At 40.3% G+C, this 23,966-nt stretch overlaps 1 protein-coding gene across 1 annotated transcript; it reads left to right on the top strand.

Annotated features, from left to right (window-relative positions):
* Positions 1-1,392: 1,392 nt before the first annotated feature.
* On the top strand, positions 1,393-22,361 carry LOC143592962 (serine carboxypeptidase-like 16). Its single transcript, XM_077072733.1, has 10 exons — positions 1,393-1,539; positions 2,051-2,127; positions 20,489-20,718; positions 20,811-20,844; positions 20,927-21,028; positions 21,128-21,214; positions 21,319-21,372; positions 21,481-21,552; positions 21,814-21,962; positions 22,107-22,361. The coding sequence occupies exons 4-10, from the start codon at positions 20,833-20,835 to the stop codon at positions 22,222-22,224; spliced, it is 594 nt and encodes a 197-aa protein (XP_076928848.1). The 5' UTR covers positions 1,393-1,539; positions 2,051-2,127; positions 20,489-20,718; positions 20,811-20,832; the 3' UTR covers positions 22,225-22,361.
* Positions 22,362-23,966: the final 1,605 nt, after the last annotated feature.

Genomic DNA, 23,966 nt, shown 5'->3' with positions numbered 1-23,966 from the left:
GGTTAAAAAATATTTCCAACTATTGTCATTCAACTTAGATCAACTTTTGTTAATTTAATGAATAGTTACATATTACCCCCTTATCTTAAATCAACTACCCCACAATATTAAAACGACTATAACTTTTTCACATGTTAATATATTTTTTTAAAACATTACACCATAAAACGAGTATTTTATTCACTTTAATTTGAGTATGGTATTGCTATAGTTCCTTAATTTTTGAAAAATAACATGCCACGTGATAGCCAGTTATGACCGAAAATGGGTCGGATCATGCAAGTTCGGGTCATGGGTCTTAACGGCTTATGGTCGAAATGGGTCGATAAAAAAAGATTAATTTGGTTATATTCAGGCCCGGATGGTTCAGATTGAAAGATGTCAAGTTAGAATAGAAACTCAGGTTAGAATGGTGTCGGGTCGACTATTTGATTATTTGTATAATATCTTCCACTCTGGACTTCTTAATCAGTATCCTCGAAAACCTCATCCCCACACTCGTTATGGCGCGTACCGTCACCAGATTGCGCACACACATGCATTATGTGACACGCTTACCGGCACAAGTTAAGAGTCCAGTGTCATGTTACATGCATACCATGGCAAGGAGGCTACCGTTCGATGCAGTTTTTACGTGTGTACCCCGCCGCATCGTTTGGCTAGTATATATAATATATATGAGTAGTAAGGGTTAAACGGTCAGTCAATTTACACGATGCTTCCAAGTTTTTCAAACCGGACCAAACTGTTGAAACGCCAAACTAAATATTTCAATCTCAAACCAATCCGTTAGCTCACTCATTTGGGTCCAATTATGGTTAAATATATACCCATTCGTTACCTGAAACCATATCTTATATAAACTCACCTAAAGAGCCGACTTGAAATACAAAATACTCTATACATATGATTTTGATAATTTTAGGTTTTAACGACTTCAACATATTCGGGTATCACAAAATGTAAACCGGAAACCATACCAGTTATATTAGGCGCCGCGTGTAAGAAAATATAAGAAGAAAAGGAAAGATAAACATGGATCTAATCTAAAGCACATGTAAAATTGAAGAAGGGTAGGTAGGTAGGTACCATACCATAGAAAAGCATCAAATGGTGAGAATCAAGCACTCTATATAAAGCCATCATTACATTATTCCAAAGTTGAGACTGGTCTATTATTATGGAGTCTGGTTACATACAACTTTTCATTTATATCATCTTTGTAACATTATCACACTCCAAATCCATCATCAAGAATCTCCCTGGCTTTGCTGGTCATCTTCCTTTCACTCTTGAAACCGGGTATTTATTTATTTATTTATATAGTATATGTAACTTATTTTTTCTTCGAATAATACTTTTATGGATCTTAACTTATTGTTTTTGTGAAATGATATGTTGGCGTGGGCGCGGACGATGAAATTCAATTCTTTTACTATTTTGTTGAGTCGCAAACAGATCCAGCACACGACCCTCTTCTTATTTACCTGACCGGTGGACCGGGCACTTCCGCGCATTTCCCTTTCCTCTATCAAGTTGGTAAGTTTGTTATGCTCAATTGTACTATAAATAAACAAATACATGATATTATGGCTTGGTTAACTGGTAACGGTTTTTTATTATTGTAAATCAAAACCAGGTGATCATATTTTGCTGAACGTTTAAATAAAACCATTTTATGCTGATAAGTGACAGATTCGGGAGTTTTAGCCGATGGTGCAAAAGAAGTTCAACCTAGAGCGGGTCAAGTAAAACTAAAACGGGTCAAACCAAAATTAGCCAGACCAAAAAAATTGCATTAACTAAAACTACGTATCGAAATGTAAACAACAAATAATGTCAAACATAATAACTGGAATACATATTACAGTTGACTTCCACATTATTTCATCTTTAAAAAACAATCAATTACAACTTCGTTTATAACACAAGCTTGTAATAAATGTTTCTTTTTCAACATTTGATTCAATTACAGCTTAATTGTTATTTTTTCAACATTTGCCTACATCTCTCAGGCCGAACACTGAATCCGCTCGTAATGATGTTGCAGGTCCACTAACCATTCGTTTAGATAGTTCCGGGTGGAATAATTATACACTGGAGTTGAATCCTAATACATGGACAAAGGTAATTCATATTCTTAATTACTCATTTTATATTGATAGTTGTTTTGTAGTATTATAACCGGCGGAATCAAGTGGTTAAGGAACATGTCTTTGATTAGGCTGTCACTTTATGATACGAACCTGTTAACACAACACAACACGGGTTTTAATAGGATTGGGTCTAAGCTTAAGAGGTTTCGTGTCTTAAACAAGTCAACTTGTTTAAGACATGTTAAAACTCGTGTCTAATAGGTTAAAGACTTGTTAAGCTGTTAGTAACCTTTGTAGATTTTTAATTTAAAAAAATAAATAAATATACACTCCTAAAGTCCTAAACCTAAATAAAAAAAAATACATACGACATTTCAATCATGTCTGTCAAAACCCGCTATTAGATTTTTAATGGATGTTATGATTTGCTTCTATGGTTTTTGTTTCAAGTATGTTTATGGATTTGTGATTTTTTTTTCATATATGTTAAAGATTGTGGTTTTTTTTCCAGATATGTTATAGATTATGTATTAATTAAGACTTTTACGTTTTTTTTGAAAATTGTTGTTTCATTAAATATGTATTATTCATTGTTGTTTAAATATGTCTCTTAACAGGCTAACATGTTACTAAACAATCGTGTTTGGAAAAAAACATGACACGATTAATTATAATGTCCTGTCCGTGTTTAGTACAACAAGTAATCGTGTCGTGTCTGACATGTTATGACAACCCTATCATTGGTGTTTTGACGCTATCGCACTATTGAGGAAACAAAAAGAGGTGGTTGTTTGGGGTGGCGGGTGGTGGGGGTTGTTTGGTTATATAAGCTTCCCTCATGGTTGCTTTCTTTGGTTACATGATGAAACATGAAAGATAACAACTTTCTGTATTTGGTAATGTGAACTGACCATTTTCATGATTCATGAATAAGCCTGATACGTTTGAAAACTCAACCACCAAACTTTTCATAAAGTTGTCCTATGCATCATCATCATCATCATCATCATCATCATACTCAGTAAATCCAATAAATAGCAAAACTATGGTAGGGTTTAAGGAGTGTAAGATGTAGGTATTTGTACGGGATGACCTAAAGGCAAAAGACCACGCTAGTTGCTTGGTGTGGGGCCCTTAAGCACCCCAAAGTTATCTGCAGTTAGGCATGTAAATGAACCGAACGTCCAGTGAATTCAGCGGGAAGTTCGTTTATTTAATAAACGAACGAACAAGACCAAAAAATTGTGTTCGTTTAATTAAACGAACGAACATGAACACATGTTTCGTTCGTTCGTTCGTCTATGTTCATGAATGTTCGTTTATGTTTGTTTATTTATGTTCGTTTATGTGTTAGCAGAAATGAATTAAATATTTTTTTGGATAAGTTATCCACTTACAAGTTTTGTATTTGTTAATTTTTGTTCATTTATGTTTATTTATCTTTGTTCAATTATGTTAAACGAACATAAACGAACACAAGTGTTTATTTTTTAAATAAACGAACATAAACTTAAATATTCGTTCGATTAAGCATTCGTGCTCATTTAAAGTTAAATAAACAAACAAACACTAACATACCCTTGTTTATGTTCGTTCGATTTGTTTACATGCTTTCATTATTTACGTTGATAAATATATTGGTCTCAATTTCTAGGCTTTGCCGATTTTATTTGTGTCCGTTTGTGTTCGTGAACCTTTCGTGAACGCATTCATTTCCTTAATAAACGAACATGGACATAAAATCTCGTTCGGTAAGTGTTCGTGAACCGTTCTTGAACAAATTTTTTCCTTAACGAACGAACATGAACAAGATCTTGTTCGCTCGGTTCGTTTACAGCCATATCTGCAATTTCGAGGAAAACTCACCCGTCTGAAGACTCACTAGTGGTAAAACCCAGACGCCTTCAGGATCAAACTAAGGATCACAAATATCTCAGTCTCTCCTTCACTGAGCCACCCATGGCCCCAAAGTGTTGTTTGTTATTGGACCCGTGTCTCCATTAAGAAACCTAAACTTTCTACTAGTACATCACATGAAAATGACCAAAACCAAAAATTATGTAAAACCCATACGTCTTCAAGATCAAACTGAAGATTACAAAAATCTTAGTCTTTCTTCATTAAGCCATTTGTACCCCTCAAAATATTGTTTGTGGATATTGAACTAGGCCTTTATTGAAAAACTTAAACATTGAAAGGGACCAAAATCAAATCAAAATTATTGAGATTTGTTTAGTTTGATTTCTAGATCGGCTCTTCAATACTACTAAGATAAGTTATCCTTTTCTTTTTTTATATTTCTTTAACATCCAATCGTCATTTAATTTATGATAATTACTTTAATTAATTATCAAATATATGTAGGTCCTTTTCTTCCCTCCTGACCTCCGACTCTTTTATATTATCGTAACATTACCTATACTAGGTTAGAACCCGTATAGTACACGAGATGGTAACAAACAAAAACAACATATAATTGAATCTAATAATATAAATATATAACATACATTTTTGGATGCATACTATACAAACAACTACAAGTTTACAATATCATGCGTAAAAAAAATATTAAATTTCATAAATATGCAACTCACCATTCCCTAATTGTCATTGCATACAACAAATTCTAGATGTATTTGTGACATCAACGTTTTTATCAAATACAAGGAGTCTATATTCTTCTCGCAGTATCGGTTATTGAACGTATAGTTTTATATAAAATTTGATACATTTACCCTTTTGACACATGTAACATATTGGGTTAACCTTGTCATTTTTCTTTTAGATAATTTTTCTTAACTTGCAACCAAAACTGGGATTTGCATCCTGATGTACAACTGCAACTTATATACCAAAATGACTCAAATATCCTATGACTGTTTAGAGACTTGTTTACAATATGCTGTAAACTGAAGCTAAACCTATTGTTAAACATTTTTCAAAGTTACCCTTGTATCCAAAATTACAGCTTATGAGTCCTACAAAATAATATAAAACATTTTCCAAAGTTACCCATTTTCCAAAGTTTACAATCTGCTGTAAGTACGACAAGAAATCCTTAGAATAATAATATAAAATAATAATGGTATTTGATAAAAAAATTCAAAATAAGCAAATATATTTCTATAAAACATCCACAACAACATTTGGGTACATGAAGGGATAGAATGATATTTCCTCTTTTTTTTTTACTTATCTCTTGAAGAGGTAGGTTCCCGCAAAGCCAGTTGAACCCGCAAGACTCACCTTGAAGAGGTACGTCTGCGCAAAGACCAACTGGATCCGCAGGAACTACCATGCTCAGAGAGATGAATACCTTACACGCAGTAAGCCAGCTGTCCCCGCAGGAAAGCCTCCCTTGGTACAGTACCCTGCCTGTTCCCGCAGCTGTGGGTACAAGCCAAGAAGGAAGGCTACCCGCACTAACAGTAAGGCTACACGCACAAGGCACTAACTCTTATACTTCAGCAATGTCACCTGAAGAAAGAATGAGCAGGGTGGGAATATTCCCGCCCAAAAGAGCCAGTCCGTACGCTTCTAGAAGATCTTTTGTACTATACCTACCAAGGTATGGACAAATGGACAAGATCTGACAAAAGCAACCCATGAACCAATCACAGGGTGACAGCTCACTGACAATAGTACGAGGAGGAGCACGCTCCAGTACAAAATGTCACTATCAGCCGCTGCCTACCCACCAACTCCCATCGTGGCACGAACGTAGCCCATAGTTGGTGGAAAAGGAATGTTATATACAGCTGGCCGTACCTGCTTGGAAACCTACCTTCGGCTATAAATACTCCAACACCTTGGAACGGTATCATCATCTTCTCTCTAGCTATTTCTCTCTATATACACTTATATTCAGAGCAACCTAGTCTGATTCTCACGCCGGAGGGTGGTCACAAGGAGGAACCCCCCCCCCCTTCTCAGTGACGAGCTTACGGTGTCTGTTTTGCAGGTTGAGAAGAATAACCATCTTTGCCGGACCTAACCCTCGTGGGAAACATCTACTTAACCCTAAGATTATCCTTAATCTGCCGGGTTCATTTAGTGTTTCTTCTTTGGCGCCATCCGTGCATTAAGCTAGAACTTACTCTTCTTTTTCTCAGTTTTTTCAAATTTCTGGAAAGATGGTTAACGTTACTCCGATGCCAAAGCCACCGGGTAACCAAAAAACTCCGGTAAACACAACCCTAGCTACCGGAGGGAACACCGGTGAATACACGATTGTTACGAACACTACCCCGGTTACCCAAGCTGGGGCAAGTAAAGTAAACAACCCTCTCCTGGGATTCATTGATACCCAGTTGGGGAAACAACAGACGAGACTTCCCCGACAAACACCAGAACAAGTTAAAGCTTGGGCGGAAGCACGTCAGAAAGAATTCCAAGCCGAGTTGGACGAACGTTTACGTTCACTCCAACAGGCCAATGACGAATTCGGAGGCACTCGACAACAGCTCAACATGAGCAATGATTGCGAGTATGTGGATGATGAAGATTGGGAAGAATCTGACAGTGACGCAAACCCACGTCATAAGGCGAAAGGGAAGCGTAAAGAAGCAGACTTCCACTCGAGAAGAAATTACGGAGAAACTTTCAAACCAAAGAACACGGGGGGAAACCCACGTGACTTCTCCAAAACTTTCAGACCAACTGTTGCGAATGCGGGAACGTCCAAATTTGCAAGAGACATTGCGGAAGCAATCGCTCCAAAGAGTGCCAAACAGATGTCCAACGTAGGCACTTATGATGGCATATCTGACCCGGACGATCACATGAACAGATTTATAGCGGGGGCAACCGTCAGTAATTGGACGGAACCCACATGGTGTTACATGTTCCAAATGACACTCGTCGGGGCAGCCAGAGCTTGGTTTGATCGTCTACCGGTCCACCACATCTACGATTGGGCAGACTTCTACACAAATTCAGCCATCACTTCAGTCAACAAAGAAAATATACTGAAGAGCAATGGACGATCCTCAACTGCATCCGGGAAGAAGACGAATCTTTGCTAGACTTCATCACTCGCTTCAACTCAAAGAAGCTAAGTCTGGTCACTATTAGCGAAGATCTTGTTCGCGCCGCTTTCATCCAGGGCGCTGAGTACCCAGACCTCATCCGCACGTTGACAGGTAAAGACGGCATGCCATCCACGTGGGATGTCATCATGACGGCAGCTAAATGCTTTGCCGAAACGGAGAAGCAACTGGGTAGAAATCTTCCCCAGAGCACAAACCTCTACACCCAGAGAACAAGAGAAATAACGTCCGTACCGCCCGACAAAACAAAAAGAGGAAGCTTGGTATTTGGCAGTCAAGGGTAAACTTTGACACCTCATCCAGCTCTCGCCCTCTCTTAGGCGGAAGGGACAACATGCACTCGTCGAACCGGAATCCCAGATGGACGCCACTCACCAAAAGCGTCACCGAGATATTTGCCACCGAGAGGCTCCCATGGCCAAAGGCTCCAATAATCTGACAGCGTCAAAACGCTGATCAGAGCAAATCCTGTGACTTCCACGGGACAAAAGGCCACACCACTGAGGAATGCACATCCTTGAAGGATGTCGTCGAAACATTCGTTAAAGATGGGAAACTCACACACCTCGTGGCGTCAATCAGAAACGGAGGGAGGAAAGACAATCGGTACAAGGGCAATGGACGGAAGCCCGTCGACATCAGCATTCACATGGTTCACGGCAACATCAGAGAAAGAAAACGACGAACAACAGAGCCAAGTGCGTGGAAGGAAGCAGAAGTGCGCTTCCCGCCTGTGCCAGGGGGGCCTAACAAAGAAGGCCCCATAGTCATCAAAAGCCAGCTGGGGCACTACATCACCTCCCGCACCCTTGCTGATAATGGCGCTTCATCAACGGTCATGTATAGGCAGTTCTTCGACAAGCTAGACGACGAAGACAAAGAACGCCTAGAAACAGTTTACGCCTCGTTGGAAGGGTTTGACGGCAGCACAAACACCCCCTTGGGATTCCTATCTTTCCCCGTCACTCTCACGGATGGGAAGTACTCCCGCACAGAAGACGTGGACTTCGTTGTAATGAGGAAGCCACACCACACATACGACATTCTCTTCGGGAGAGATGGGATGGCAAGATTTAATGCCGTGGTGTCTTCGGTCCATGGGATGATGGGATGGCCAACAGCCGAGGGCGTTGCTATGATCACGGGTATTCCCCAGGTATGCATTGCATCTGTCTCATCTAAACCCAAACAAAAAATGGCTAAACCAACCACCTCTAAGCCAGAAGAATGGGCCTTCAATGGCAAATACCCTGACCAGGCCGTTACCATTGGCCCAACGATCACTAATCCCACACGCACCTTACTCAAACGCTTGTTGCAAAAAAATACCGACATCTTCGCGTGGACACCAGCTGACATGACTGGTGTACCTCGAAGTAAGGCGGAGCATAAGCTCAAGGGTGACCCGGCGTTTGCGCCGGTCATACAAAAGCGTCGCGTAATGGGTGCTGAGCAGGCTAACGCGTGTAGAACCCAAGTCAAGGAACTCCTTGACGCAGGCATCGTACGCGTTAGTAAATATCAAACATGGGTTGCAAATCCCGTCATTGTACCAAAATCCAACAAACAATGGCGCATGTGCATAGATTTCAAAGACTTAAACAAAGCATGCCCTAAGGATTGTTACCCGTTACCCGAAATTGACCTTAAGGTAGATTCATTAGCACCGTTTCGCCTTAAATGCTTCCTTGATGCATATAAAGGGTACCATCAAATCCACAAGGCTGTTGACGATCAGGATAAAACCGCATTTCGGACGCCCAATGGCACATTTTGTTAACAAATGATGCCATTCGGACTAAAGAACGCCGGATCCACATACCAACGCCTGATGGATAAAGAGTTTCATACCTAAATCGGGAGGAACTTGGAAGTTTACATGGATGACTTGGTCATCAAAAGCCTCGAGCCAGAGGCGATGTTGAAAGACATCGAAGAAACTTTCAACACGCTCAGAAAAATAAACATGAAGCTCAACCCGAGCAAATGTTCCTTTGGGATGGAAGATGGGAAGTTCTTAGTAGTCATCGTTACCAAAGATGGCTTCAGAGCGAACCCTGACAAGGTTGAAGCCATTATGAAAATGGAATCACCTACTACCATCAAACAGGCTCAGACACTGAATGGACGACTAGTCGCAGTCAACCGCTTTTTGGCAAACCATGCGGATAGGTCGTTCCCATTCGTGTCAACATTGAGAAATTGTTTGAAGAAAACGCACTTCCGCTGGACACCAGAAGCGGAAGCAGCTTTTCAAGAGATTCGGTCACGTTTGGTCGAACTCCCAACACTCACAACACCAGAAATGGGGGAGGAATTAATTCTCTACCTCTCCGCCACAGACAGAGCAACCGGGGCAGTCCTACTAGTAGAACGAAAGGGCATCCAGATGCCCATCTACTATGTAAGCCGCGTCTTAACAGACGTGGAAACACGGTACTCCACCATGGAAAAATTAGTCTTAGCGCTTGTACAGGCTTCACACAGGCTAAGACGATATTTCCAAGGCCACCCAATCACCATTCTCACCAACTTCAAACTTGCAAACGTTCTTGGCAAACCCGAGTTGTCAGGGCGCCTAGCCAAATGGGTAATTGAGTTGGGAGAATACGCGATAAAGTACAAACCAAGACCAGCCATAAAAGGCCAGGTCTTGGCCGACTTTATTGCAGAAGTCCCCGCTTCACGGGTAAAAGAGTGCCATGAAGAGGCTCAGCCATCTCCAGCACAAGACATTAACGATGTCTAGCGACTCTATACTGATGGAGTAGCCAACAACGAAGGTTCAGGCGCAGGGTTGAAGCTAACTAACCCAGCAGGCCAAGAGTACACTTACGCTATTCGGCTGGATTTCCCAAGTACGAATAACGAAGCGGAGTACGAAGCATTCTTGGCCGGATTAAGAATTGCGCGTAAGATGGGGGTGAAAAACATGGAAGCCCACGTGGATTCCATGCTAGTAGCCAACCAGATAAACGGGACGTACACGGCCGTGAACGACACAATGGCCCTGTACCTGGCACAAGCAAAAACCCTTATGCGCGATTTCAACGATTGCAAAGTTGTGCACATCAAGCGAAGCGAAAACAAATCTGCGGATGCGTTAAGCAAGCGTGCATCGTTAGCCTTCACCCACTTGGGAAAGGACATCCGCGTTGAACTTCTTGGAGCACCATCAGTCCCGCACAAGGAAATTTGTGTCATCCAAACCGGCACGGAAACATGGATGACGCCAATCATAAATTACCTTGCGACGGGTGTATTACCAGAGTCAAAGACACAGGCAAGAAAGATACGCTGTAAATCACTGAACTATCAACTTGTTGATGACATACTTTACAGGCGTAATTTTCTTGGCCCACTCCTCAGATGCGTTGACGACCAAGATGCCGACTACCTCCTAAGGGAAGTACACGAAGGTATCTGTGGAGTACACGCAGGTCCACGCGCAGTTGTAGCTAAGCTAAACAACGCGGGATACTTTTGGCCGGGGATGCACACAGATGCGCTGGCCTACATCAGAAAATGTAGGTCCTGCCAGCTCTACGCACCCAACACGCATCGCCCGAAGAACGAACTTGTTCTAGTCACGTCTTCATGGCCATTCCAGAAGTGGGCCATCGATGTTACAGGCCCATTTCCCACAGCAGCAGGGAACGTTAAGTTCCTAGTGGTAGCCATCGACTACTTCACCAAGTGGATAGAAGCAAAACCCCTAGCCCAAACAACCGCAAAACATATCAAAAAAATTATTTGGGAATTTATTATTTGTCGTTTTGGACTTCCACAGAATTTGGTGAGCGATAACGGCACCAACTTTGCTGACCAGAAGCTACAAAAGTGGCTGAAAGAGCTTCAAATCACCCACACCTTTACCTCAGTGGCACACCCGCAGGGTAATGGTGAGGTGGAAAGAGCAAACAAGAGCATCGTCGACGGCATAAAGAAAAGACTCTTGGAGCATAGATCCGGCTGGGTGGACGAAGTTCCACATGTCCTTTGGGCAAACAGAACGCTGAAAAAAGCAAGCACGGGCGAAACCCCGTTCAGCCTCACCTATGTTACTGAAGCCATGGTTCCAATCGAGATTGGTCTACCCTCACCAAGAGTCATAACTCAACCAGAAGACAATTATGCGGAAAGACGGTTAGACCTTATGCTAACCGAAGAGCGCAGAGACTTAGCCGCAGCGCGTGAAGAGAACTACAAGCGACAAATGCAAAAGTACTACAACACGCAGGTGAAACTCTGCAACTTCAATGTCGGAGACTACATACTGCGTAACAATGAGGCTTCGAACCAGGAGCGCCCAGGAAAGCTGGCCCCGGTCTGGGAAGGGCCATACATTATTAAAGAAGTTCTGGAAAAGGGCGCATACCGGCTCGAAAGGCTCGATGGCACCCCCATCCCAAGAACATGGAATGGAGCTCAATTACGCAGATGCTACATGTAGATCAATTCCAAACTTGTAACGAACAGGCCTAGAGCCACTTCTAATGGAAATGATTCTCCTTATCACATCGATGTTGATAGCCTTACCTTTATACTTATGAACTGACCACACTGATATGCCGGTATTCACCGCATAAATAAGTGAGGGAGGAAGTAAGTCGTTGCGTGTGGAAAGCGGCACAACCCGCATAAACACAAAAACAGTAAAAATTTCTAAGGGGAGGATAAGAAAAACCTTCACGCAGGTCAGATATAGATGAAGTTTGGTCATCCTACTAAGTGAAAGTGACGGTCCTACCCGCACAATCATGATAGAGAAAACAGAACATTAACCTATTATCTGACACGCGTCGAAAGGTTAACTTATTCAAAACACTTAGAAAATTGCTAAGTTAAACTAAAATATGCATGAGCAAATCATATAATGTTTACAAGGAAAGGCATTAACAAAACATTTATATTCACGATAAAAGCTGTTCAAACATTACAAAATGGCTAAGGTATCTACCCGCCTACAAAAAGTACAAATCTATCCTAACGGCTTGGAGGAATCAAGATTCAGGCTTCGGGACCACTCCCTCCAAACCCACTTGAACCCGCACCATCAGTTGGCTGCGGCTGTTCAAGGAAAGCTTTGAGAACAGCTAGCCCGTCATCAGCAGCAGCAACTTCATTCACCTTCTCCACGACCGGATGAGAGAAAGCGGCATACTGGTTCACAGCTTGGTCACAGGCAGCCTCAGTATCAACATCGTGTAAAGGAAATTTGGAAGGCGAGATGCATTTCTCTGCAAATCCTAGGTCAAGTAAGAAACCAGCTTTCTCTCCATCCTCATGAGAAGCGTTGAGGGCTGCGCTCATGGCATCATCATAGGATGTGTTCGCGAAAATTTGATGCACAACCTATAAAAAAAAAAAACTTTTCTAAGTATAAAGAAAAAGAGCAAAAAACAAAGAATTATGGAGCTATGCGTACCTGCGACAACGCTTCTCGTAAAAGCCAATCGTTGTTGGACAAGGACTCTTAAAGGGTAGCTTGAGCTTGATCGCGTGCGCGTTCGGCCTCATTCTTATTAAGGTTGGCAAGCAACACTTCCTTGGCAGTAGCCTCCTCAACGCCTTTAAGCTTGCGCTCGGTGCGAACAAGCACACCCCTCTGATCCAAGAGCTCCTGTAGCTTCTTGGCGTCCTCCAAAGCCAAAGCCTCGTGAGCCTGCTGAAGTTTCTCCAGTTTGGCTTTCAGTTCTTCATTCTCAGCGCGTAGAGGCTCAGCAACGGCTTCAGCTTTTGTGGCCCTTTAAGTGGCATTACGCGCCTTTTCTTAGCCAACCTAAGTTGTTCATTAACAACTTGAGTAGCCTTGGAACGGGCCTCATGCCTAGCTTGCATTTCGGACTCAAGATCCTTAAAGGCCTTCTCTTTCTCAGCAGCGGTGGCGGCAAGCTTCTTGTTCTCTTCTCTCAGCGATCGCACCTGAGCCCCCTCCAAGCTACGCGCAGTCCTTAACTTATCGTTTTCACGACAAAGTAATTCGACACGCGGCTGCATCCGAGCAAGTAGAATTCGGAGCTCGGTGGACAACCTGCCTTCCTGGTAGCTAACCATTGCCTCCCCCAATGCACCACTTGGAGCGGCATGGCGCGTCCAGTCGACGCAGTCTGCGGCCGTCCTGAGAGTTGTTCCTCGGCGGATATTCCACCTTGGAGCATAAACTTCATTGGAATCCGAAACTGCAACAACAAAAAACAGTTAAGAAAAAATGACATGGATGGATAACAGGCCAAAGTAACCCCACGCACCTGTAGGGTCGATAACAGGCCGATAGCCGCTAAACCCATCACCCGAACCTAAAGGATATCCATCCAAGAGGTCAAGGAGATGGGAAGGAGGCAAAGATTGGACGCCCTCATCAACAGAGGTAAGTCTAGAGGTCCCAACTCTAAACATATCTGAAGAACCGGCCAAGGACGAAGTAGTCGTTGACGCCGAATGTGACACCGTAGAAGCCACAGAGGTAGAAACCATCGGAGATGAACTCATAACCGTGGCAGCCGCTACAGATGAGCTCACGGAGAAAGTCACCGCCGGTCCGGTGAAAGACGTGGTAAAAATGGCACTAACGGCTGGCGAAGTTGAACTGCTCAACGCAGCAACGAAAGTAGACGCCATCATCGGCCCAGCAGCCATGACAGACGACGTCATCACCGGAACAGTTGCTTCAACGGTAGAAGCAACGGAAACAGGCGCAGCCGCCTGGGTCATCGCCTCGGATAGGTTGACCAAACCTATCGTCGTGGGTCCTGAACCACTTCCTTTCGCACCACTCTCTTCAAAAACAGATAAGTCCACTCCTGCATAAAGAAAAACCAAAGATATAAACAACAAAGGCGGAAGGAAATGCGGAAAAGGTACACAAAAAGTATACTTACTGGTTTTCTTGATCTTGAAAGCCCTGACGGGCGGAGATGGACCCGATGAAACTGGCCTCTTCACGCCAGTTACCTTCGCAACGCTTGGCGGCTCGGAAGTGACAGCCGTTGTCTCAACCTCTGAGACAATGGTCTCGTCACCACCACCAAGGTTCCTCGCCGCCTCCTCACTCTCAGTCTCGGAATCAGACTGATCCCCCAAGTCAACGAAGGGAGCAACCTTCGTTTTGCCCTTCACGCCAACCGCCTTCTTTTTCCTTACGATAAAAGGCCCATCTGCGGATCCCTCATCAGAAGATGACAAGATCAGAGGAATTCCAGGAGAAGTGTAAGCATGAAGAGGACGAGGATTAAAGAACTCCTTACCTGGCCGAGTGGCGCTTAAAATCTCGTGGCCTGGCGGGTAGACCTCTACGAATCTATCCGCAGTCTTCTCCAAAATGGGCAACTCGTTCTCATCAAGATCACAAGTACCCAACCGCGCGGGACCACCAGTCTCCCGCGGGTGCAAGAGCGACTGTAAGTCGTTCCCCTCTGAAATAAAAATGATAACAATGTTAGAAGGAAATCCTAAACCAACACAAAAGACGGAGCATACCATAAGAAATATAGTTCAAACCGTATTCAAGAACGATGGGTATTTGCGACGTCCCAGACACGGCATCCCTCCACACGCGGCTCATCCCAAGCATGACCATCCCAGACTCCACGAAGCGATAAACAAAAGTCCGAATCTGGGAAATCTTGGTGAACCACTCCGTCTCCTGGTAATTGGAAGCCGGAAGATTAGGGAGTGCCCTCTCATTCTTGAACGTCATCGCAATGGGAACGACGCGAGCGGAAATGTAGAAAAACTCACGCTTCCAAGAGCGGAGACTACGCTCGGTAGTGCAGATCTTCAAACCCTTGATCCGAGTGACAAGGGTATACCAACCCTGGACGCACCTCCAGGTATAGAAGGTCATCAGGTGGTCGACTCGAGGCTCGATATCCAAAATACGGCACACCCATTCGAAATGGCGAACTTTAGCAATTGCCATTGGGTGCACCTCTGTCAAATGAATACCGTGTTTCTCTAAAACACGGTATACGAACTTCGTTAATGGGAATCTTAGATTCTCATATATGAAGAACGAAGCGTAAACCCCTATCTTGCCCTTAGGGGCGTCGTATACCGTCTGGTCGGCCTCCGGGAACTCTGGCTCATAGGGCTCCAGCATGAACTTCTTGACGATGTAATGGTATACATCGACAGAAAGAGTACATTGACACTCGCCAGCAGTACTCTTATCGTCCTTATCGGACGTGGACGTCGGGTTCTCGGGGTAAACGTCGGACTCCTCGACGTTAACCTCTGGGTCATGAGAAGAAGACATTTTTTAATGTTGAGGAAAGAAAGCGGTTTCAGGAGAATGCTCCCCGGAAAAGATGAGTATTCGCCGGAAATCGCTTAAAAGGAAAAGGAGAGTGAAGTGAAGATAATGGACGAAATACACCCTCCCCCCCTTATATACTCATCGCAATGAATGCGATGAATTTAATGCGGATGAGAGAGAAAGCGCAGGCGCAATGACACGGCGACACGTGTGGATAAAGCAAGCTGGCAACAGGTGTCGGAATGGCGCGTGTCATGAAACTCGCGACCACGCGCCTGAAAAAGCGTCCTGATTGACCACATGCTGTCACGTCGTTATAACTTCCTGCACATCCTGAAACCATCAGAAGACGCCAACGTCCCTTCAACCGTTTGGACTATCCTTATCCTTTCACCAACTCTCCGAATTTCAAAAAGATTCAAAAATAAGAGGGAATATACCCCCTTACCTTGGAAAGCAAGAAACCATAAGACAAGTGCGGGTACAGTGTCAAGGCGAAACCCTTCACATACTTAGCACTTGTAGGGAATTGAAACCAAGAAGATCGATCTTATGGGCCATGCCTGCAGAAAGAGAAATAACACCCCCGCATGGCGGGAACGTTGAGAACTAGATTGTTTGAAGCTTCAATGTGGAATTGGTTGTTTAACATAATTGATCACTATGTCTAAAATTACCAAAACCTCGTGGAGAATCTACACAAGTGAAACTCAACGCTCCCGACTTGCGAAGAGGTTACACACCTACCCGCATCATACCCAAAGATCAGGCAGAAAAGTCGGGAATTTTCTGCAAGTGACATTAGGAAAACTGCGGGAAGAATCCCCACGGAGAACCTTAAAAAACGAAAACACCCTTTTCAAAACCCCTTGCTTAAAGTCCAAAAGTTCCCCTCACTTATTAACAATTCATGAGAAGAACAATGGACTGGGGGGACTTGAAGAGGTAGGTTCCCGCAAAGCCCAGTTGGACCCGCAAGACTCACCTTGAAGAGGTACGTCTGCGCAAAGACCAACTGGATCCGCATGAACTACCATGCTTAGAGAGATGAAGACCTTACACGCAATAAGCCAGCTGTCCCCGCAGGAAAGCCTCCCTTGGTACAGTACCCTGCCTGTTCCCGCAGCTGTGGGTACAAGCCAAGAAGGAAGGCTACCCGCACTAACAGTAAGGCTACACGCACAATGCACTAACTCTTATACTTCAGCAATGTCCCTGAAGAAGGAATGAGCAGGGCGGGAATATTCCCGCCCAAAAGAGCCAGTCCGTACGCTTCTAGAAGATCTTTTGTACTATACCTACCAAGGTATGGACAAATGGACAAGATCTGACAAAAGCAACCCATGAACCAATCACAGGGTGACAGCTCACTGACAATAGTACGAGGAGGAGCACGCTCCAGTACAAAATGTCACTATCAGCCGCTGCCTACCCACCAACTCCCATCGTGGCACGAACGTAGCCCATAGTTGGTGGAAAAGGAATATTATATACAGCTGGCCGTACCTGCTTGGAAACCTACCTTCGGCTATAAATACTCCAACACCTTGGAACGGTATCATCATCTTCTCTCTAGCTATTTCTCTCTATATACACTTATATTCAGAGCAACCTAGTCTGATTCTCACGCCGGAGGGTGGTCACAAGGAGGAACCCCCCCCCCCCCTTCTCAGTGACGAGCTTACGGTGTCTGTTTTGCAGGTTGAGAAGAATAACCATCTTTGCCGGACCTAACCCTCGTGGGAAACATCTACTTAACCCTAAGATTATCCTTAATCTGTCGGGGTCATTTAGTGTTTCTTCATCTCTGTAAGAGTATTTAAACATGAGTCGTAGTCTGCCCTCCCCGGCGTTTGTATATGAAGATTTCTGCCATATTCAAAACATAAATAAAGTATCGAAAATTGATAGATAGCTTTAATATGTCTTTAAAAATCCATAATAGTTTTATATCTAACTCACCCTTTAGCTTGTGACTTGAATTCTATGTATGATAAATAATCATAGTATACGAACAAAACAAAGATCATCAGCTTAGAATTCCGTTTAGTGGGTGAAGCCATATTGGTTTTATTAGTAGTTTCTTTAAACTCTAAGCATGATAAACCCGCATAATACAAAGTCACGACATATAACCATACACACATATTTTTCAATGAGAAAACATTTATCAATTTCAGCACAATGAAACCATAACACATAACTGATATTTTTTAAATTAATCAAGAAGCGCTCATATCAAAGTAGTTTAGTAGCCCAAATGATTTATAATGATGTCAAGTATAATCACAAACAAAATATCATTTAGTTAAAAACTTTAAGCATATTTGCTCCAATTTATTTTCCAAGCCGCAAACGTAGCAAGCAAATTGACCCATAGAAACAAAAAACGAACATATATTTTTGCTAAAAACCCTCACAAACATAATGAAATAAAACATATATAAATTAAGTAAAACAAAACATACACACATATTAACATTTTAAAAAAGATGAAAATTTAATAAAATACCTCCGTCAAGATATGAATATATAGGATTGAGTTGATTCGAAAATGAAAATAAGAAACGATCCAAAAAAACGGGGGCTGTTTTAAAAAATCATATGCTGGTTGTCATATGTTTCAACAAAAGAAATTGACGATTGAGTTTAAACGATGCTTTAAATCAATATTACAGTTATTGTGATACTTGACATGTTGAAAACGATGACAGATGGAAAACAATGATACCTTTAAGGTTGAAGACGATGATCAAATTTGTTGATTGAGTATTAACGAACTTGTAAACAAAATGTTAGAGTTAATTTTATACTTTTAATCTTGAAGACGTACAACACATTAAGATGATTCATATCTCTAAAATGAGAATGATAAGAAACTTCCATTTGGGTCAATTCATCACTCAAAAGTATCAACTTACAAATCCAAAAATAAAAACTAGATAAGTTAATAGTATAGAGCTAGGGTGATGAAAAGATCAAAGTATTCATAAAAATCATTCGCGAGTCGTCCAGGACTCCATCAAGAGTCAACTGCGGAACACCTCTTACTACCTGCATAACTCAATGTCAGAAGAAAAATGATGAAAATCTTCAAAGATCATCCGTGGGTTACTAAGACTTTCTCAGAAGTCATCCGCAGGGTATTCCCACCACCCGAAAGATGACAAAAGGGTGACATTAGCAAATAAGTTGTAATTAACTTTCTTTTAGAAGATTTATGTGGAAATTCTTCCTTGAAGGACACGTGATATAACCGCCAATAAAAGGAGGACAGCTGGCAATGTTTTTATAACCGTGCACATGGCCAGTTGTCCCACCCTATCAGGAGTAGACACGTGTCCAGTTTGTTAAACATAGCATCTTCTAGAAGAGGACAAGTGTATCAATAATATTCCCTACCTTTCGGCTATAAATACTCACTTCATCATCATGAGATATTTATTCACACTTCATATATTACATCAATTACTTACTTTAAGTACTTTCTCTTTTTAAGAATTGTACTTATTCTCACGCGGAGGGTGGTTACGGGAAAACCCCCACTCTTGTCCTTCCCGTAACGAGCTCACGATGGTTTGTTTTGCAGTTTTCCGTCGCCAAACTTGTTGAACTGTTACTCGTACCATTGTGTAAATTTGTTATTTGACTCGTATCATGTGAAATCATCGGTCTAACCTATTCGTGTTTAGATCCGTGCTTCTTCAAATAGTAATGAGATTTAACTAAAAAATCATACAAACGAGTACGAAGGGTGAAATATCTTGCTAAAAACATAATGAATAAAAGGTCACAAAGTTCAAGCTATACACATGTTTCCTCAAAATTTGGGTTCATTATAAAGTTAAAGATGACGAAGCTCTAAATCAATAAGGGTTATTGTTAGAGCATAACAATTGAAGACGATTACAGATTTGTGCAATGATACCTTGAAGACAATTGCATATTATGATGATTCATACCTCCTATAATGTTAAAGAAGATGCACAATGATAATCCGGTGAACACGAATCAGAGCGTTCTAAGGGTTAAGGAAAGCCATTGATTATCTTATTGTGAAGATATGATATATAACGGATCCGGATGTAAGTAGTTGGGTTATATGATTCGGATTTGATAGAAAACGAATCCTATGATTTGTGATGGAATAAATAAATAATAAAAGAAAATAATGAAAAATAAAAACTGTTGGTGAACGCTTGGTTATTATACAGATAGAGGTAGATATTAATAAGCAACTTTCCTTTGCGAAGGAAACTTACTATTCATTTTTTTTACAACATCGCATGAATTTGGCTTTACTTTTACAAACACTTTTTCTTCCTACATACAAAACATGGCTATACTTTTCTATTATTTTCAAAATAGATTATCTCAAATAGACTTAGATCATTCAGTAAGCTTCTTTTTTTTCCCTTAATTTATAATATGAACCTTTCTTCTTTCCGACATGTACACTTTTTTTTTCGTCGAGTGCTTTTTAGGTTCTCTTTAAAGATTACTATAGCGACCATCAATACTGTACCAGCACTTTAACGAATAAAGCAAGAGTTTTCATTCTGTCCCGCCGTATCGCATGATTTAACCCTGTTAGTTATTTCTTTTTAAATCCCATCCATTTGAAAACGATAAACATGCATTCACTCTCCATCTCGACTATCAAAAAAAGTATTTTTCAAATTTGTTAATTCAAATAAATATTATTAATATTAAGCAATAATAATAATAATAATAATAAAGTAATTTGTTAAATTTTTTATTTCTTCATTCACTAAAAAAAGTAGTTTCTTCATCTTGAGTAGATTTTTCACTTTATTTATCGGTTCAGATTTACAATTTTAGTTAAAACTTTTATATTTCTTCATTTTTTCATTAACTAATTATTCATTTTATTTAATTATTATATTGCTTTTATTTATATATGCTTATTTACCTTAATTACCGTTTATAAATTTATTTAAAGTTCATAAGTTTTTATTTTTGACAAATTGGAAATAAATAAGCATAACTTTTGTGTATTGGCCAATGATAATCCCAACTTTAAAAATCACCATAACTTTTAACTACTTTTTAATTGTAATTTGTAGGCCGCTAATGTAATATTCATAGATCTACCGGCAGGTGTAGGGTTTTCGTATGACACCACATTGGATGGATGGAGAAGCAACGATACCGTCTTATCTTTTCGTGCTTATGACTTTCTAAAAAAGTGGTTTGTGGAGCATCCTAGGTTTCTTAACAATCCATTATACGTATCTGGGATTTCATATATGGGTCTGCTAATACCGATTATTACTTTACAAGTCTACAAAGGTACGTAAGAACGTACGTACATCTTTTGGAAACATGCAAAAAATTTTAAAAAAAAAGCCCAATATATACTACCATTCTATATATTTTTGTAGGTAGTGAGCGTGGGACTTAACAACAAATGAATATTAAAGTAAGTATATATATACTTCAAATATATTGGATTGAAAACTTCAAATAGATAAACTAATTATAATAGTTTGATTTCCATACAGGGATACCTAATTGTTAGCCCTTTCACCAATAGATTCTTTGATATTAATGAAAGATTAGAGTTTGCTCATCGGGTTGCGCTTATTTCAGACGACATCTACCAGGTACGTACGTACCAAAACACATTCATTTTTATCAACTTCATGCATGATCATTCTAGCTAACATTAATTTTATTCATTGTGCGTATTATATACGTACCAGTCTACTGTTGATACATGTCGTGGTAACTATGCATACCCTGATCCGAGCAACGACTTGTGTTCGTATAATCTTCAACGAGTGGATGAGGTACATATATATATATATATATGTAAATAGCGCGCTAGCTTTGACATTAATGCATGTATATATGACCACAGCTTTAATTAATCCTAGTTGGTTTCTAATTTCAGTGCACAAGTGATATTAACTTTTCTAATATACTCGGGACAGTGCCAGATGATACGGTAATATTTATCATCAGTCACACACACATATATATATATATATGTCGTTTTTACATAAAGAACAAAATGAGGAGAATAATGTAATTTTACAATTCATTTTGTTTTTAGGCCGAAATTAAGGTAATTTTAGATAGCTGGGCAAATGAGAAACAAGTCCAGAAAGCTCTCCATGTCCGCGAGGTACGTACGTTGTTCACATCGACTCTTTCTCCCCGATCGTTATGTACGTTTTGTATTTCTGATGACCTTGAATAGCTTTCTGAATCGTGTATTAATAGTACTATCATTTTAAACTATTTAAAGTGTACGGATTATTAGGGAACTATCAAAATGATTAAGTTGAAACGTTGGAACTCTTTGTGAAACAGTATATATGACATTTGGTGGCAATAACTTATTGTAGTTATCCAGTTATCTGTGCTTCACTTCTTTATCGCGCAGGGAACAACAGGCGTGTGGGAGAAAACCAATGAAACCATCCATTACACTTTCGGCAAAAACGACTCCATTTATTACCAATACAATGTATTCAGCACGATTGACGACCATAAACAACTTGTTACAAAAGATTGTCAAGTGTTGATCATGAGGTAGATATATATATATATATATATATATATATATAATGCTCATTTAAATCTTGTCTCTTAACATAATAAACGATTAATATCTAAACCACTGACCGATCTTCATATAACGTTTATCTAACTTCCTCTAATAATTTCAATTAACAGTGGTGACCATGATATGATCATTCCATATGTGGCCACAGAGAAATGGATAAAATCTCTTAATGTCTCAATTGAAAGCCCATGGAAACCATGGTTTGTTGATACTCAAGTTGCAGGGTGAGATTAAAATTTTTAGTCCATTTTAATTCATGAAATCGCATGTTTTATACAAAACTAATCTCGCAAAGTGATTTTGTTTTCTTTTTGCAGATATAAAATGACTTATGCAACCGAAGGATACTCATTAACGTATGCAACTATTAAGGTATTAAAATAGGCATTTGCGACAACCTTTTCGGTCGGAAAGCGGTTGCAATAGCTCTGTTGCGACCATTTTGCAACCGAAAATGCTGTCGGAAAAACACACGTCGCATTGCTCTGTTGCGACCTTTTTCACTGTTCCGGTCGCAAACCTTGCAACCACTTTCGCCGTCGCAAATATTGCGACCATTCTGGCCATCGCAAATCTTCTGACCCCAATTTTTTGCGGTCGCAAATTTTCCAACCTCTACTTCTGTCGCAAATCTTCCCACCTCTACTGCAGTCGCAAATCTTCCAACCTCTACTGCAGTCGCAAATCTTGTGACCACTTCTGCCCACTGTAGCTAACACCATTTTTCCAACTAATTGGCAGCTAGCTACGGATATTATTTACAAATATTTACAAAATCTTATAAATATAGATGCAAACACAAATATAACTAAGAATTTTACAATGATGTTTAATGTTATCAATGTTATTCGAAATCTATAAACCGATAAAAAAAACATGTTATACATGTTATTCCTATACACAAATTAAAAACCAAAAACAACATACTTCTGACTATCATCCCATTGCATACCTCTATGAACAGCTACATGGATCAGATTCAAATATCTGCAAGCATAATTACATTTTAAATATTGGATTAAAGATAAATTTTGAGGGTGAATGATACCTTTATAACGTCACTGGAGAGATAAGAAACACAGTTGATCGTGTTATTTATATAACCCTTGTATCTTTTCAAGTATTGCTCCAGTTGTAACTCCCATATAACTTATTGAAGTTCTCACCTTCATAACACCATATATTAACAATATACAAGAGTTATATATTAGCATGAAATATATGTATAGCTTAATAAAACATATAGCTTGAAGTACTCACAACATGTTATAGGCCGTACAGAGTGATTCCATGGTCCTCATGTCCCAAGCACGAATGCATTTTCATCAATCAAAGATGCTTTGAAAAGTGACCACTCACCTCATCAACCACTTCTGGATTATTTACACATCTGCAAATGATTTATTATTATTATTATTATTATTATTATTATTATTATTATTATTATTATTTTAAATTGCAACAGTTCATGCATAAACCTAAACCGAAGAAAATGTTTTGGTACCTAAATTAGTTGCAAACAATATAAACAGCAATTTAATGTGCAGGCTTTTGACCCAAGGCCACAGAACCTTATTGATCACTTCCTGCTCAAATCACATAACTCAATTAGAGGGCTTAATAATGATCAATTTGGGTTATGATGCATCTTTATGGCTAGAGTTGAATACCCTGCAACACATTATTCTTATAGATACAATATAATTGACCAACAATCATTCAAAAATATGTCAATATAATATAAGTTTATGCCTTATTCATGATTGTAAATTTTGATGTCATCATATTCCTTTTTGAGGTAGATGATAACCTCTATTTATAAATGATTAAGAAAACTATTTAAAGAAGACACGAGATACTAGGAAACCTAATGCTAAATGAAATCCAATGCAAATTCCATTGCCTGGTAGTTTAAGAAATATAAAACTTGCATGTGATATCTTAACATTTTATTGGACAAGATATAGCCG

Source organism: Bidens hawaiensis, unplaced genomic scaffold (assembly GCF_021521415.1).
Source record: "Bidens hawaiensis isolate Kalapana, Puna unplaced genomic scaffold, B.hawaiensis_p1.1 tig00041597_1, whole genome shotgun sequence".
Classification (NCBI taxonomy): Eukaryota; Viridiplantae; Streptophyta; class Magnoliopsida; order Asterales; family Asteraceae; genus Bidens; species Bidens hawaiensis.
The sequence above is the reverse complement of the archived record's forward strand: the minus strand, read 5'-3'. Positions and strand labels throughout refer to the sequence as shown.